Genomic DNA, 15,365 nt, shown 5'->3' on the forward strand with positions numbered 1-15,365 from the left:
TCAACCTGGCCAAGACAAGGAGAGGTCGGAATTTCATTGACCAGCAGGCAACCATCCAAGTACCTGGACAGCGTGGGGCCAACATCACCATGTGTGCGGCTATATCGGAAGATGGTGTGGTGGGACGCAGACCTCATATTGATGAGCTTCCTTGATGAGCTAAATCAGGTCTGTAGAGCTGATGGCATGACCTATGTCATTGTGTGGGATAATGTCAGGTTCCACCATGATCAAATGGTGCAAGCATGGTTTCAGGCCCATCCACAATTTACCACCCTGCACTTACCCACATACTCTCCTTTCCTTAACCCGATTAAGGAATTTTTCTCCACATGGAGGTGGAAGGTATGTGATAGGCGCTCTCACAAACAAGCCACCCTTCTCCAGGCCATGGATGACACATGCAATGACATCACGGCAGACCAGTGTCAGGCCTGGATTCGCCATGCCCGAAGATTCTTCCCAAGATGTTTGGCTAATGAAAATATCCATTGTGATGTGGATAAGAACCTGTGGCCAAATCCACAAGACAGGGTTGATGGAAATATAGAAGTACAGTAATCAATCTTTTGTTTTGCTTTTTACAGTAAGCCAGGTGAGGAATACTGCAGTTGACATTTTACTGTAGTTTTTTTCTTTTTTGTAGCTAATTATTTTTGCTTTGATTCAAAGAAACCTATGTTGTGATTTTATTGTATTTCATCAATAAATTTCAGATTTTGTTCAATGATTCCACTGTGTCTGTAGTATTCTCTCTACTAGTCATTTTACAGTGATGTATCTACGTGTAGAACCATAATGAAACATGTATCACATATTTTGTACTACAATATTTAATGATTGTACGAACAACTACACAGTGACACTATCGGTATCTTGTGTGTGGGTGATCTAAATGGTATGTTATTTCATGATAAATTAGTTATTTGAACCAATGATTCCGCAAGTGCAAGGTTTCTTTAAAGATATGAATGCACAATGCAATGTTTGGAACATTGGACAGCCTGTGTTACAAGTGATGACCGTTTTGTGTCTAGAGTTTAAAAAAATTACCACAAGGTTCTGAAATTAGTGCCAAAGTGATTGTAAAAACTGTAATCTGGGGCAGTCAGTCACACTGGGCCTCAGACCAGACACATAGCAGTACAGTCATGTCTGGCGCGGCTCTCTTATCACACAACAAGCTGGAGAGAGTGTGAGGGTTGTTGTGTATGAACCAAGGTGATTCATCATGACAGATGTGGAAAATCTGTGAATTACTGTGGCTTGTTTTTACAGCATGTCCAATGGCAGCTACTGCTTCTATGACTGACCATGTATCAAATCCAAGTCTCTTGCATGCAATAAGACGGTGTTAGCCTGCTGAGCTAAAGCCTAGACCTTAGGTCCAGGAGCTACTACAAGCCTCCACAGGTACAGTTGCATGTTCACTTATTGTGTGGATGTGTGCATACAGTGTGAGTATGTGTATATATATGTATCTCAATATGTGTGTATATTTTTTATTTATTTTACCTTTATTTAACTTGGCAAGTCAGTTAAGAACAAATTCTTATTTACAATACCTACCGGGGAACAGTGGGTTAACTGCCCTGTTCAGGGGCAGAACGACAGATTTTTACCTTGTCAGCTCGGGGATTCGATCCAGCAACCTTTCAGTTACTGACCCAACGCTCTAACCACTAAGCTACCTGCCACTCCAAATGTGTCTGAATGTGTGTATGTTTGTGTGTGTGTATGTGAGTGTGAAGTGTGTGTGTATGTGAGTGTGAATACGTGTGTGTGAATGTGTGTGTACATATATATGTGTGTGTATATGCATGTGTGTGTATATGTGTGTGAATGTAGGTGTACAGTAAGACTCACCATAACCATAAGTGGTCTCCTCCAGTGAGGTAGGAGAGGCAGGGAAGAGGTTTTTAGCAGGGCAGCCGTTTGGTGAGTCCACATCCAGTCGGGGGAGAGACACTGCATTCTTGATAATGGGGGATATGGGAGGGGGTGGCGGGGACAGGTCCTTGGATCCTCCCCTGGGACGCTCTGGTGTCTTCCGAACACGCCGGAGGGTCCGAGAGAAGAACGCCCCAATCTTGTTGTCAGGGCTTGTGACAGAATCAGCATCCCCGTTTCCGTTGGTGGCCCCCCCATGGTTGCTGAGGAACGAGGTGTCCCCGAACACGTCCCCTCCGCGGCCCACGTGCATGGTATGTTGGAAGTCCCCCAGCGGAGGGCTGATCATGTCCAGGGTGAGATCACCTTTGAAACGACGTTTACCCTGAGAGCCGGCCACCAGGCCCTTCAGCCCAGGGATCTTCCCCAGGTTCATGGTGATGGCCAAGGGTATGGTCTTCTAAAAATGACAAAAATACCTTTAAGTCCTTTAAAAGATGGGATGAAAATATAGTTTCAAATATCTTTGGAGAAACTGTTACTGGAGAGTTGCTTTAGAAATGCTCCCAGGGGGATTGTGTGCCTCAAAAGTAATGATCGTGATCGTTTAGGTTTTGAATAGAATTTCAACACCAGGTTTTGTAGGGTCAACCTCAGTAATGGAGAAATCTATTGTATTCTCTTGTTATCATGTGCTGTTTGCAATTTCAGTCCCATTTTCTGCTGTTTGTTGTCATCCATATCCAGCTGGATTAAGTGGAGAGAAATGGAGGGGGAAAGTATGCCGTTCAGTTCCTGGAATCCGCCTCCAGTTTGAGTGTGGTCAGAGACGCTGGGCTCGACAGTTGTTTTGGGCTTTGGGTTTATAAAACATCAGCTCAGGAAGAAGCCCAGTTCCTGCTGCAAATATCCCTCCTGCGGTTGTACACTGGAACCATTTATTAAAATGAAGCAAAAAAATGTATTTGATTCTCCATCTAGAAGAGGCTCAAATTCAGCTATAACAACAGTCTAGGTATTCTGAGGGGACTTTCTTTGCTAGAGATTGATTTGGTGTATTGACATAGAACCAGGTAGGGGTCTGGCAGAACACTTTCTAACTGGAACATTAGAAAGTAACTGAATCAGCTTTTTCTACAGACCCTGCCCTTCTGTTAGACATCAAAGTTCCGGGTTCCAAAGTCCATTGTTCTGGAACTTTCTAAATTTAGACCACAGTAACTCTCCTGTCGCTGCTCTCGTGAACAAATTAAACGTCAGTCTGGTTTTTGTCTGGGAGTTTCAGGGTATGTTGTTTCTCTCTCGTCCTGTGTCTTGCTACAGCATGAGTGCTAATTAATCATATCACGTCATATTTCACTGAAATACTTGTTTTATCTGTCTTTAAAAGCAGGGTAGGGACCCTCATTCAGCACTTCAATCTAATTTCACCAGCAGCAGAAACCTTGTATACAAACATGGAAAGTATGTTCCTCCAGATAAAAACAGTGCTTTATTTTTGGCCAAAAGTGCACAAAAATACTGACAAAAGTCAGCTAAAATCACTTATCTGACTTTAATTGCACAAAATACACCAATGGGTCAACACTGGCAGGAGACAGGCAAATCATTTTCCTGTGTTATCTTTAACCAGTGGAGTAATGGATATCGCTTTCTGAAATATTTTGATAGTGTAGAGTACACTGACAAGGTCTTCTGGTTATTTTAAGTGCTTTCCACTGCCGAGGCCCTCCCACGCACAATAGCCTGGCTTTATTAATGACTTGGAACAGACCTCTGAATGGAATTGCGTCACGGTTAAAGCAGACTTTCAATTTGCTCCTAACTACAGTCCCAGGTCCTCTCTAGGTCTTGACTGGCTGCCGTTTTAAGAGGGGCAGCTAGGAGCAGCAGAGGGAGGAAGCACACCTCACAAAACAGACCAGAGGAGAGAGCGAGAGCAGTACCAGGGGTTTACTCACCAGACTTCTATTAGGTGTGATGTTGAATTTGAGAGTGTTAACCTCTAGAGAGCACTAACCAGACAGTCATAACCAGACTTCATACAGTCAGAGTTCACGCCACTACCTCAACATCTCTTACTAACTCTCCTGTGTGACTGTGAGCCGCAGAGGCGAAAGCAATCCTTCTCAGCCTGTGTGTGAATATGAAGCAGATACTCCTCAGTTTCAATCATGTATTTCAAGAGGAGGAGAGGTATCTTGACCCCATCATACTGTACTAACAGAAGGGCCTGGAGCTCTGCTCTACTGTAATCCTGTTTCAGTTGGAGGATCTTTGGCCCACTCTCAGTGGGGGTCGAGTCTGTCCTTACCGTCCTGAGGGGCTTGGAAAGAGAGAAAGGGCCACTTAGTTGACCTTTGGTCTGACTCCTGCAGACACAGCTGTAGCACAGAGGTTTATCCCCACCCGTCTATAAGGCACGCGACTATATGTCTCCTATACGTCTCCTATATGTCTCCTATATGTCCCAGCATCTCCCTCCTGCCCTGTCCTCCTCCTCCTCCTCCTCTCCTTCTGGTCATTTGTTTTCAGAGGTACGCATATCCAGGCATCTGAGCAGGGCTGAAACCAAACCCTGTTATGTTAAGTCTCTAAAAGGTAATACGTTTAATGCAGTAATCCGGGCGGCTGTCTGTGTTTTCAGAAGCAAAAAGGGGGGACTTCTCTGGGGATTGGTTGTGGCCTGGATTAGCCCCTAATCCCTGGATCTCTTCTTCCCCTCGTCTGACTGTCCAGACTCCCTCTTTTTGGCCTTTCTCCTCCTTCTTTCTGGGCTCTGTCCTGGCTCTGACCTCCCTCTCTATGGGTCTGTGCTGGTTCTCTCTTCCAGGCCTGATCTCCGCTGGTTATCTGGATCTAGGAAGCTACCTTGGCCTCACTGAAAACATGTTGTCTGCTGTGGGAGAGCGAGAGAGGGGGAGACAGGAAGTTATATATGGTAAGTCATGGTACCGGTGCATGGGCAAGGCACACACAGGAATATAGTGAAACATAAATCATCTGGTGTTTGGAGTGCAGCTGGTACGGTCAATTTTGTGTATTCACCATATTTTCCACTCCTTTTTCTACTCTAGTCTGTTTTCCTGCCACGACCCAAGTAGTAACTGCTACAATAGTTTCTGTTTGACAGTAATTCAACTGGCTCAACATTTCTAAACAAATTTCAAAAAGGCCAAAATGATACAAGCGGAGTATTCAGGGTGTTTCCTGAACATCTCTACTTTAGGCTACATCACAGACCCATTCATCCATTCCTCCTCCACCATGTATCTGCCATGCCTGTGAGCCAAGGTGAGGCATGGTAGATGTTCACTGCCTGGCATGTGAGGTATGGTATAATGGCGTGCACCCTAGTCCCTATATAGTGCACTACTTTTGAACAGAGCCCATAGGCCCATAGGCTTCTGGTCAAAAGGATTGCACTATGTAGTGAATAGGGTGCCATTTGGCACGCCACCATACCGCACATGCCAGGCAGTGAACATCTACCATGCCTCACCTTGGCTCACAGGCATGGCAGATACATGACTGGCTGTGTCACTGTACTGGATGAAGTTCTCAGGGTTTGGAGAGATACACACACAAACACACAAACACACACGCACCCACGTGCACACACACACACGCACAAACACACAGCTAGATCAAAAGACTGGAGAGATGCGGGTTGGTGTTTATTATCATGAATCTTGCCCTGGAGGCAGAACTGAGCGATTTCTGCTAGATGGGCAAGCGGCAAATAAAAAATTGGCTATATGGTAAAAATGTATGACAACATAAATGTGCTTTTCTCTTCATTTAAGGTTAGGGTTAGGCATTACGGTTAGCAGTGTGGTTCGGGTCAGGGTTAAGGTTAGGGTTAGGTTTAGGGCTGCCTCCAGAACAAGATTCATGACAAAAAACGCTAACCTGCTGGAGAGATACTGTACTCTCAGTTATCTCTAATTTAATTGATTGAATGAGTCAGAATAATGACTCGTTAGGTATCCCAACCAGTGTTCATTTGACCCATCTCCTCCTTGCCAAACTACAGTCCCTTTTTTAAGTCCCTCTCTCACTAACTTAACCAGGTGAACAAACATACAAGATAAGACTGCATTTCTTCACTCCCCCTGCGACATCCAATTACCTTACATTCCTCTTAGCTGTTGCTGTATTTGAATCCAAGGAAAACAGAGGAACACTTCTCCTAAACTAAGAAAACATTTTTGCTTCTTCAACAAACATCCATAGCTTCTGTTCATCTCTCTCCAACCCCCCTCTTTACCCTTCTTTCTCTCTCTCTCCAACCACCCTCTTTACCCTTCTTTCTCTCCCTCTCCAACCCCCCTCTTTACCCTTCTTTCTACCCCTCTCTCCAACCCCCCTCTTTACCCTTCTCTCTCTCTCTCTCCAACCCCCCTCTTTACCCTTCTTTCTACCCCTCTCTCCAACCCCCCTCTTTACCCTTCTTTCTCTCCCTCTCCAACCCCCCTCTTTACCCTTCTTTCTCTCTCTCTCTCCAACCCCGCTCTTTACCCATCTTTCTCTCTCTCTCCACCCCCCTTTATACCCTTCTTTCTCTCCCTCTCCAACCCCCCTCTTTACCCTTCTTTCTCTCCCTCTCCAACCCCCCTCTTTACCCTTCTTTCTCTCTCTCTCCAACCCCCCCTCTTTACCCTTCTTTCTCTCTCTCCAACCCCCTCTTTACCCTTCTTTCTCTCCCTCTCCAACCCCCCTCTTTACCCTTCTTTCTCTCCCTCCCTCTCCAACCCCCCTCTTTACCCTTCTTTCTCTCCCTCTCTCTCCAACCCCCCTCTTTACCCTTCTTTCTCTCTCTCCAACCCCCTCTTTACCCTTCTTTCTCTCCCTCCCTCTCCAACCCCCCTCTTTACCCTTCTTTCTCTCCCTCCCTCTCCAACCCCCCTCTTTACCCTTCTTTCTCTCCCTCTCTCTCCAACCCCCCTCTTTACCCTTCTTTCTCTCTCTCCAACCCCCTCTTTACCCTTCTTTCTCTCCCTCCCTCTCCAACCCCCCTCTTTACCCTTCTTTCTCTCCCTCCCTCTCCAACACCCCTCTTTACCCTTCTTTCTTTCTCTCCCTCTCCAACCCCCCTCTTTACCCTTCTTTCTCTCCCTCCCTCTCCAACCCCCCTCTTTACCCTTCTTTCTCTCCCTCTCTCTCCAACCCCCCTCTTTACCCTTCTTTCTCTCTCTCCCTCTCCAACCCCCCTCTTTACCCTTCTTTCTCTCCCTCCCTCTCCAACCCCCCTCTTTACCCTTCTTTCTCTCTCTCTCCAACCACCCTCTTTACCCTTCTTTCTCTCCCTCTCCAACCCCCCTCTTTACCCCTCTCTCCAACCCCCCTCTTTACCCTTCTCTCTCTCTCTCTCCAACCCCCCTCTTTACCCTTCCTTCTACCCCTCTCTCCAACCCCCCTCTTTACCCTTCTTTCTCTCTCTCTCCAACCACCCTCTTTACCCTTCTTTCTCTCCCTCTCCAACCCCCCTCTTTACCCTTCTCTCTCTCTCTCTCCAACCCCCCTCTTTACCCTTCTTTCTACCCCTCTCTCCAACCCCCCTCTTTACCCTTCTCTCTCTCTCTCCAACCCCCCTCTTTACCCTTCTTTCTACCCCTCTCTCCAACCCCCCTCTTTACCCTTCTTTCTCTCTCTCCAACCCCCCTCTTTACCCTTTTTCTCTCTCTCTCCAACCCCCCTCTTTACCCTTCTTTCTCTCTCTCTCCAACCCCCCCTTTATACCCTTCTTTCTCTCCCTCTCCAACCCCCCTCTTTACCCTTCTTTCTCTCCCTCTCCAACCCCCCTCTTTACCCTTCTTTCTCTCTCTCTCCAACCCCCCCCTTTACCCTTCTTTCTCTCTCTCCAACCCCCCTCTTTACCCTTCTTTCTCTCCCTCCCTCTCCAACCCCCTTCTTTCTCTCTCTCTCCAACCCCCCTCTTTACCCTTCTTTCTCTCTCTCCAACCCCCCTCTTTACCCTTCTTTCTCTCTCTCTCCAACCCCCCTCTTTACCCTTCTTTCTCTCTCTCCAACCCCCTCTTTACCCTTCTTTCTCTCCCTCCCTCTCCAACCCCCCTCTTTACCCTTGTTTCTCTCTCTCCCTCTCCAACCCCCTCTTTACCCTTCTTTCTCTCCCTCCCTCTCCAACCCCCCTCTTTACCCTTCTTTCTTTCTCTCCCTCTCCAACCCCCCTCTTTACCCTTCTTTCTTTCTCTCCCTCTCCAACCCCCCTCTTTACCCTTCTTTCTCTCCCTCCCTCTCCTTTACCCTTCTTTCTCTCCCTCTCTCTCCAACCCCCCTCTTTACCCTTCTTTCTCTCTCTCCCTCTCCAACCCCCCTCTTTACCCTTCTTTCTCTCCCTCCCTCTCCAACCCCCCTCTTTACCCTTCTTTCTCTCTCTCTCCAACCCCCCTCTTTACCCTTCTTTCTCTCTCTCCCTCTCCAACCCCCCTTTACCCTTCTTTCTCTCCCTCCCTCTCCAACCCCCCTCTTTCTCTCTCTCTCCAACCCCCTCTTTACCCTTCTTTCTCTCTCCCTCTCCAACCCCCTCTTTACCCTTCTTTCTCTCCCTCCTCTCCAACCCCCTCTTTACCCTCTTTCTCTCTCTCTCTCTCCAACCCCCCTCTTACCCTTCTTTCTCTCTCTCTCCAACCCCCCTCGACCCTTATTTCTCTCTCTCTCCAACCCCCCTCTTTACCCTTCTTTCTCTCTCTCTCTCTCCAACCCCTCTCTTTACCCTTCTTTATCTCTCTCTCCAACCCCCCTCTTACCCTTCTTTCTCTCTCTCCCTCTCCAACCCCTCTTACCCTTCTTTCTCTCCCTCCCTCTCCAACCCCCCTCTTTTCTCTCTCCCTCCAACCCCCCTCTTACCCTTCTCTCTCCAACCCCTCTTTATCCTTCTTTCTCTCTTCTCTCTCTCCAACCCCCCTCTTACCCTTCTTTCTCTCTCTCTCCAACCCCCCTCTTTACCCTTCTTTCTCTCTCTCTCTCCACCCCCACTCTTTACCCTTCTTTCTCTCTCTCTCCAACCCCCCTCTTTACCCTTCTTTCTCTCTCTCTCTCCACCCCCACTCTTTACCCTTCTTTCTCTCTCTCTCTCCAACCCCCACTCTTTACCCTTCTTTCTCTCTCTCTCTCCAACCCCCCTCTTTACCCTTCTTTCTCTCTCTCTCCAACCCCACCTCTTTACCCTTCTTTCTCTCTCTCCACCCCCCCTCTTTACCCTTCTTTCTCTCTCTCTCTCCACCCCCACTCTTTACCCTTCTTTCTCTCTCTCTCCAACCCCCCTCTTTACCCTTCTTTCTCTCTCTCTCCAACCCCCCTCTTTACCCTTCTTTCTCTCTCTCCACCCCCCCTCTTTACCCTTCTCTCTCTCCAACCCCCCTCTTTACCCTTCTTTCTCTCTCTCTCTCCAACCCCCCTCTTTACCCTTCTTTCTCTCTCTCTCTCCACCCCCACTCTTTACCCATCTTTCTCTCTCTCTCCAACCCCACCTCTTTACCCTTCTTTCTCTCTCTCTCCACCCCCCCTCTTTACCCTTCTTTCTCTCTCTCTCCAACCCCCCTCTTTACCCTTCTTTCTCTCCAACCCCCCTCTTTACCCTTCTTTCCCTCCCTCTCCAACCCCCCTCTTTACCCTTCTTTCTCTCCCTCTCCAACCCCCCTCTTTACCCTTCTTTCTCTCTCTCTCCAACCCCCCCTCTTTACCCTTCTTTCTCTCTCTCCAACCCCCTCTTTACCCTTCTTTCTCTCCCTCTCCAACCCCCCTCTTTACCCTTCTTTCTCTCTCTCTCCACCCCCCCTCTTTACCCTTCTTTCTCTCTCTCTCCACCCCCCCTCTTTACCCTTCTTTCTCTCTCTCTCCAACCCCCCTCTTTACCCTTCTTTCTCTCTCTCTCCACCCCCCCTCTTTACCCTTCTTTCTCTCTCTCTCTCCAACCCCCCCTCTTTACCCTTCTTTCTCTCTCTCTCCAACCCCACCTCTTTATCCTTCTTTCTCTCTCTCTCTCTCCAACCCCCCTCTTTACCCTTCTTTCTCTCTCTCTCCAACCGCCCTCTTTACCCTTCTTTCTCTCTCTCCAACCCCCCTCTTTACCCTTCTTTCTCTCCCTCTCCAACCCCCCTCTTTACCCTTCTTTCTCTCTCTCTCCACCCCCCCCTCTTTACCCTTTTTCTCTCTCTCTCCAACCCCCCTCTTTACCCTTCTTTCTCTCTCTCTCCAACCCCCTCTTTACCCTTCTTTCTCTCTCTCTCCAACCCCCCTCTTTATCCTTCTTTCTTTCTCTCTCTCTCTCTCTCTCCAACCCCCCTCTTTACCCTTCTCTCTCTCTCCCTCCAACCCCCCTCTTTACCCTTCTCTCTCTCCAACCCCCCTCTTTATCCTTCTTTCTCTCTCTCTCCAACCCCCCTCTTTACCCTTCTTTCTCTCTCTCTCCAACCCCCCTCTTTACCCTTCTTTCTCTCTCTCTCCACCCCCACTCTTTACCCTTCTTTCTCTCTCTCCACCCCCCCTCTTTACCCTTCTCTCTCTCTCTCCAACCCCCCTCTTTACCCTTCTTTCTCTCTCTCTCCAACCCCCACTCTTTACCCTTCTTTCTCTCTCTCTCCAACCCCCCTCTTTACCCTTCTTTCTCTCTCTCTCTCCACCCCCACTCTTTACCCTTCTCTCTCTCTCTCCAACCCCCCTCTTTACCCTTCTTTCTCTCTCTCTCTCTCTCTCTCTCCACCCCCACTCTTTACCATTCTCTCTCTCTCTCCAACCCCCCTCTTTACCCTTCTTTCTCTCTCTCTCTCTCTCTCTCTCCACCCCCACTCTTTACCCTTCTCTCTCTCTCTCCAACCCCCCTCTTTACCCTTCTTTCTCTCTCTCTCTCTCTCTCTACCCCCACTCTATACCCTTCTTTATCTCTCTCTCCAACCCCCCTCGTTACCCTTCTTTCTCTCTCTCTCCAACCCCCCTCTTTACCCTTCTTTCTCTCTCTCTCCAACCCCCCTCTTTACCCTTCTTTCTCTCTCTCTCCAACCCCCCTCTTTACCCTTCTTTCTCTCTCTCTCCACCCCCTCTCTTTACCCTTCTTTCTCTCGCTCTCCAATCCCCCTTCTTTATCCTTCTTTCTCTCTCTCCAACCCCCCTCTTTACCCTTCTCTCTCTCTCTCCAACCCCCCTCTTTATCCTTCTTTCTCTCTCTCTCTCCACCCCCCCTCTTTACCCTTCTTTCTCTCTCTCTCTCTCCAACCCCCCTCTTTACCCTTCTTTCTCTCTCTCTCTCTCCAACCCCCCTCTTTACCCTTCTTTCTCTCTCTCTCCACCCCCCCCTCTTTACCCTTCTCTCTCTCTCTCCAACCCCCCTCTTTACCCTTCTTTCTCTCTCTTCACCCCCACTCTTTACCCTTCTTTCTCTCTCTCCACCCCCCCTCTTTACCCTTCTCCCTCTCCAACCCCCCCTCTTTACCCTTCTTTCTCTCTCTCTCCACCCCCACTCTTTACCCTTCTCTCTCTCTCTCCAACCCCCATCTTTACACTTCTTTCTCTCTCTCTCTCTCTCCACCCCCACTCTTTACCCTTCTTTCTCTCTCTCTCCAACCCCCCTCTTTACCCTTCTTTCTCTCTCTCTCCCCCCCCCCTCTTTATCCTTCTTTCTCTCTCTCTCTCCAACCCCCCTCTTTACCCTTCTCTCTCTCTCCCTCCAACCCCCCTCTTTACCCTTCTTTCTCTCTCTCTCCAACCCCCCTCTTTACCCTTCTTTCTCTCTCTCTCCAACCCCCCTCTTTACCCTTCTCTCTCTCTCCCTCCAACCCCCCTCTTTACCCTTCTTTCTCTCTCTCTCCGACGCCCCTCTTTACCCTTCTTTCTCTCTCTCTCTCCAACCCCCCTCTTTACCCTTCTTTCTCTCTCTCTCTCCACGCCCCCTCTTTACCCTTCCCTCTCTCTCCAACCCCACTCTTTACCCTTCTCTCTCTCTCTCTCCACCCCCACTCTTTACCCTTCTTTCTCTCTCTCTCCAACCCCCCTCTTTACCCTTCTTTCTCTCTCTCTCCACCCCCACTCTTTACCCTTCTTTCTCTCTCTCTCCAACCCCCTCTTTATCCTTCTTTCTCTCTCTCTCTCCACCCCCACTCTTTACCCTTCTCTCTCTCTCTCTCCAACCCCCCTCTTTACCCTTCTTTCTCTCTCTCTCTCTCTCTCTCTCCACCCCCACTCTTTACCCTTCTCTCTCTCTCCAACCCCCCTCTTTACCCTTCTTTCTCTCTCTCTCTCTCTCTCTCTCTCCACCCCCACTCTTTACCCTTCTCTCTCTCTCTCCAACCCCCCTCTTTACCCTTCTTTCTCTCTCTCTCTCTCTCTCCACCCCCACTCTTTACCCTTCTTTATCTCTCTCTCCAACCCCCCTCGTTACCCTTCTTTCTCTCTCTCTCCAACCCCCCTCTTTACCCTTCTTTCTCTCTCTCTCCAACCCCCCTCTTTACCCTTCTTTCTCTCTCTCTCCAACCCCCCTCTTTACCCTTCTCTCTCTCTCTCTCCACCCCCTCTCTTTACCCTTCTTTCTCTCGCTCTCCAATCCCCCCTCTTTACCCTTCTTTCTCTCTCTCTCTCTCTCTCTCCAACCCCCCTCTTTACCCTTCTTTCTCTCTCTCCACCCCCACTCTTTACCCTTCTCTCTCTCTCTCCAACCCCCATCTTTACACTTCTTTCTCTCTCTCTCTCTCTCCACCCCCACTCTTTACCCTTCTTTCTCTCTCTCTCCAACCCCCCTCTTTCCCCTTCTCTCTCTCTCTCCAACCCCCATCTTTACCCTTCTTTCTCTCTCTCTCCACCCCCACTCTTTACCCTTCTTTCTCTCTCTCTCCAACCCCCCTCTTTATCCTTCTTTCTCTCTCTCTCTCTCCAACCCCCCTCTTTACCCTTCTTTCTCTCTCTCTCCAACCCCCCTCTTTACCCTTCTTTCTCTCTCCCTCCAACCCCCCTCTTTACCCTTCTTTCTCTCTCTCTCCAACCCCCCTCTTTACCCTTCTTTCTCTCTCTCTCCAACCCCCCTCTTTACCCTTCTCTCTCTCTCCCTCCAACCCCCCTCTTTACCCTTCTTTCTCTCTCTCCGACGCCCCTCTTTACCCTTCTTTCTCTCTCTCTCTCCAACCCCCCTCTTTACCCTTCTTTCTCTCTCTCTCTCCAACCCCCCTCTTTACCCTTCTCTCTCTCTCCAACCCCCCTCTTTACCCTTCTCTCTCTCTCCAACCCCCCTCTTTACCCTTCTCTCTCTCTCTCTCTCTCCACCCCCACTCTTTACCCTTCTTTCTCTCTCTCTCCAACCCCCTCTTTATCCTTCTTTCTCTCTCTCTCTCTCCAACCCCCCACTTTACCCTTCTCTCTCTCTCTCTCTCCAACCCCCCTCTTTACCCTTCTCTCTCTCTCTCTCTCTCCACCCCCCCTCTTTACCCTTCTTTCTCTCTCTCTCCACCCCCACTCTTTACCCTTCTTTCTCTCTCTCCAACCCCCCCTCTTTACTCTTCTCTCTCTCTCTACCCCCCCCCCCCCACACCCCCCTTTACCCTTCTTTCTCTTTCCAACCCGTACTGGGAGTTCACACCTCTTAAATTTACATTTTCCTGGTTGCGTCAATCAAAGATAGTGGATAAATGTAGATAGTTCTGTCTCTGCCAAAGGGATCACATGGGAGGAATGTGGGGCACAGGTACAATTGGCCAGGGTTAAAATAAAGGGATCGCATTGGATAAGGCCAACTTGTAAGGAATACCTCATCATCAGATTCAGATTTGAGGTGTTTGCTCGGTCATTTGGGTCCAATATGCACAAGTAAGACCGGCGCCTGGCCAAAACTGAAAACCAAAAATCTATAGAGGCATGTGATGGTTTAAACAGGTCTACTGAATAGATCAATTAGACCTGCCTGGTGTTGCAAGCTAAGCACCAAGAGCACATTGCTATTGAGTAACAAACATGTTACCGCAGAGCCTACTCTCTCCATTGATCTGCCTGATTCATCTAGTGTTTCATAGCTGTGAAGCTAACAAGCTCTCTAATCAATTATATTGGCTGATCTCCCTAATGAGGTCAGAGTAATGACACCTCTGTTTTAAGTAGTGTTGCTACCCTTGACATTTGGAGAGGCTGCATCATTAATGTGTTGATATGTCAGTTAGTGGGTCCCCCTATGCAACAGTGTAATAACAGAGGTGCCTTTGCTATTATAAACTGATTACATACGTAATTAGAGTAGTAAAACTAAATGTTTTGTCATACCGGTGGTATATAGTCTGATATACCATGGCTTTCAGCCAATCAGCATTCAGGGCTTGAACCACCCAGTTTATAATGAATATAATTTGTGGACAATATTGTTGATCTGATAAGACCTAAGCATAGACCTGTTATATATTGCAACACAAGCAACCCTAAAATATACTGCAGGCCAGATTATGTTTCATGACAAATGATCTATGGACAGACCCAATACACTTTTCCCACAATAACATATGTGCATGTTAGGCTAAAGTTAGGCTACAGGACCATAGAACGGTATACATAGGCAGCATACATAGTTCCAGATATAAAATATGATGACTTGATTGTGAATAGACAGTTAGGTAACATTAAACAATTTAAACAAAACAAAAAACTTTTCTCCGTACTTTACTTTCATTTGACACAGTGAGTCTATGGATATTTGAGAGATTACATTTATAGAAGGTTAATGAATAGCCTTCATACTTATTAAACAAATAACGTTAGCCGAACGAAATGGTCAACTGCATAAGCAAAACAAAAAGTAGAGCGCAAAGAAAAACTTACCTGGGCAAGTATGCTAAGAGACATTGACACAGATAGGACACGATTAAATGTCAGTAGTGTTTTATGATAACCCACAAAATCCGTATTTATACTTCAAAATGTATCATAAAGTACTGTGACTTCTCGTAGCCGGTCTCGTAGCTGCAAAACGCGGCTAGTGCGGTCAGCTTCAACAGAGTATCGGTGAACAAGAGGGCGGGCAAGTCAAAAACTGACGAGGCCATCGTCGAATCAGCAGCAGGGAACATGCAAGGGGAATATACTGTATGAACGAGCACGCTTCTCTAACTGCAAGACATATTCCAAAATATAGCCCCAATGAGCAAAGGTTTTTAAGGGTTCGTTTACAGTATGATTAATCTTTATATGTCCCATCATATAGGAAAGACACCTGTACACCTGAAGCTGTAGTGGGCAGGCTACATCTGCCAAAACGAGTTATCAATTGACCTGCCTATACTTACCGTTTAAAACCCTCAGGTCTCACAAGCCTGATGTAAAATTAAACCATTCTGCCCATTAACCTGTCTCTATCCTCAGTCTGTGACGTTTTAAACACCAACAGATTAATGTATTTATAGATTATATGATTTATTTCTTTAATTCTTCAATTTTCATGGCACAGAGTAATGAAACTGATTTCCAATATCTCTTTAGAAAGCACCACA

At 47.7% G+C, this 15,365-nt stretch overlaps 1 protein-coding gene across 1 annotated transcript; it reads right to left on the reverse strand.

The window, feature by feature from the left end:
• Positions 1–1,149: 1,149 nt before the first annotated feature.
• LOC120038681 (cdc42 effector protein 1-like) lies at positions 1,150–14,860 on the reverse strand. Its single transcript, XM_038984343.1, has 3 exons — positions 14,698–14,860; positions 1,855–2,350; positions 1,150–1,184 (listed from the first exon to the last, which is right to left on the reverse strand). The coding sequence occupies exons 1-3, from the start codon at positions 14,719–14,721 to the stop codon at positions 1,150–1,152; spliced, it is 555 nt and encodes a 184-aa protein (XP_038840271.1). The 5' UTR covers positions 14,722–14,860.
• Positions 14,861–15,365: the final 505 nt, after the last annotated feature.

Source organism: Salvelinus namaycush, unplaced genomic scaffold (genome assembly GCF_016432855.1).
Source record: "Salvelinus namaycush isolate Seneca unplaced genomic scaffold, SaNama_1.0 Scaffold2324, whole genome shotgun sequence".
NCBI classification, from domain to species: Eukaryota; Metazoa; Chordata; class Actinopteri; order Salmoniformes; family Salmonidae; genus Salvelinus; species Salvelinus namaycush.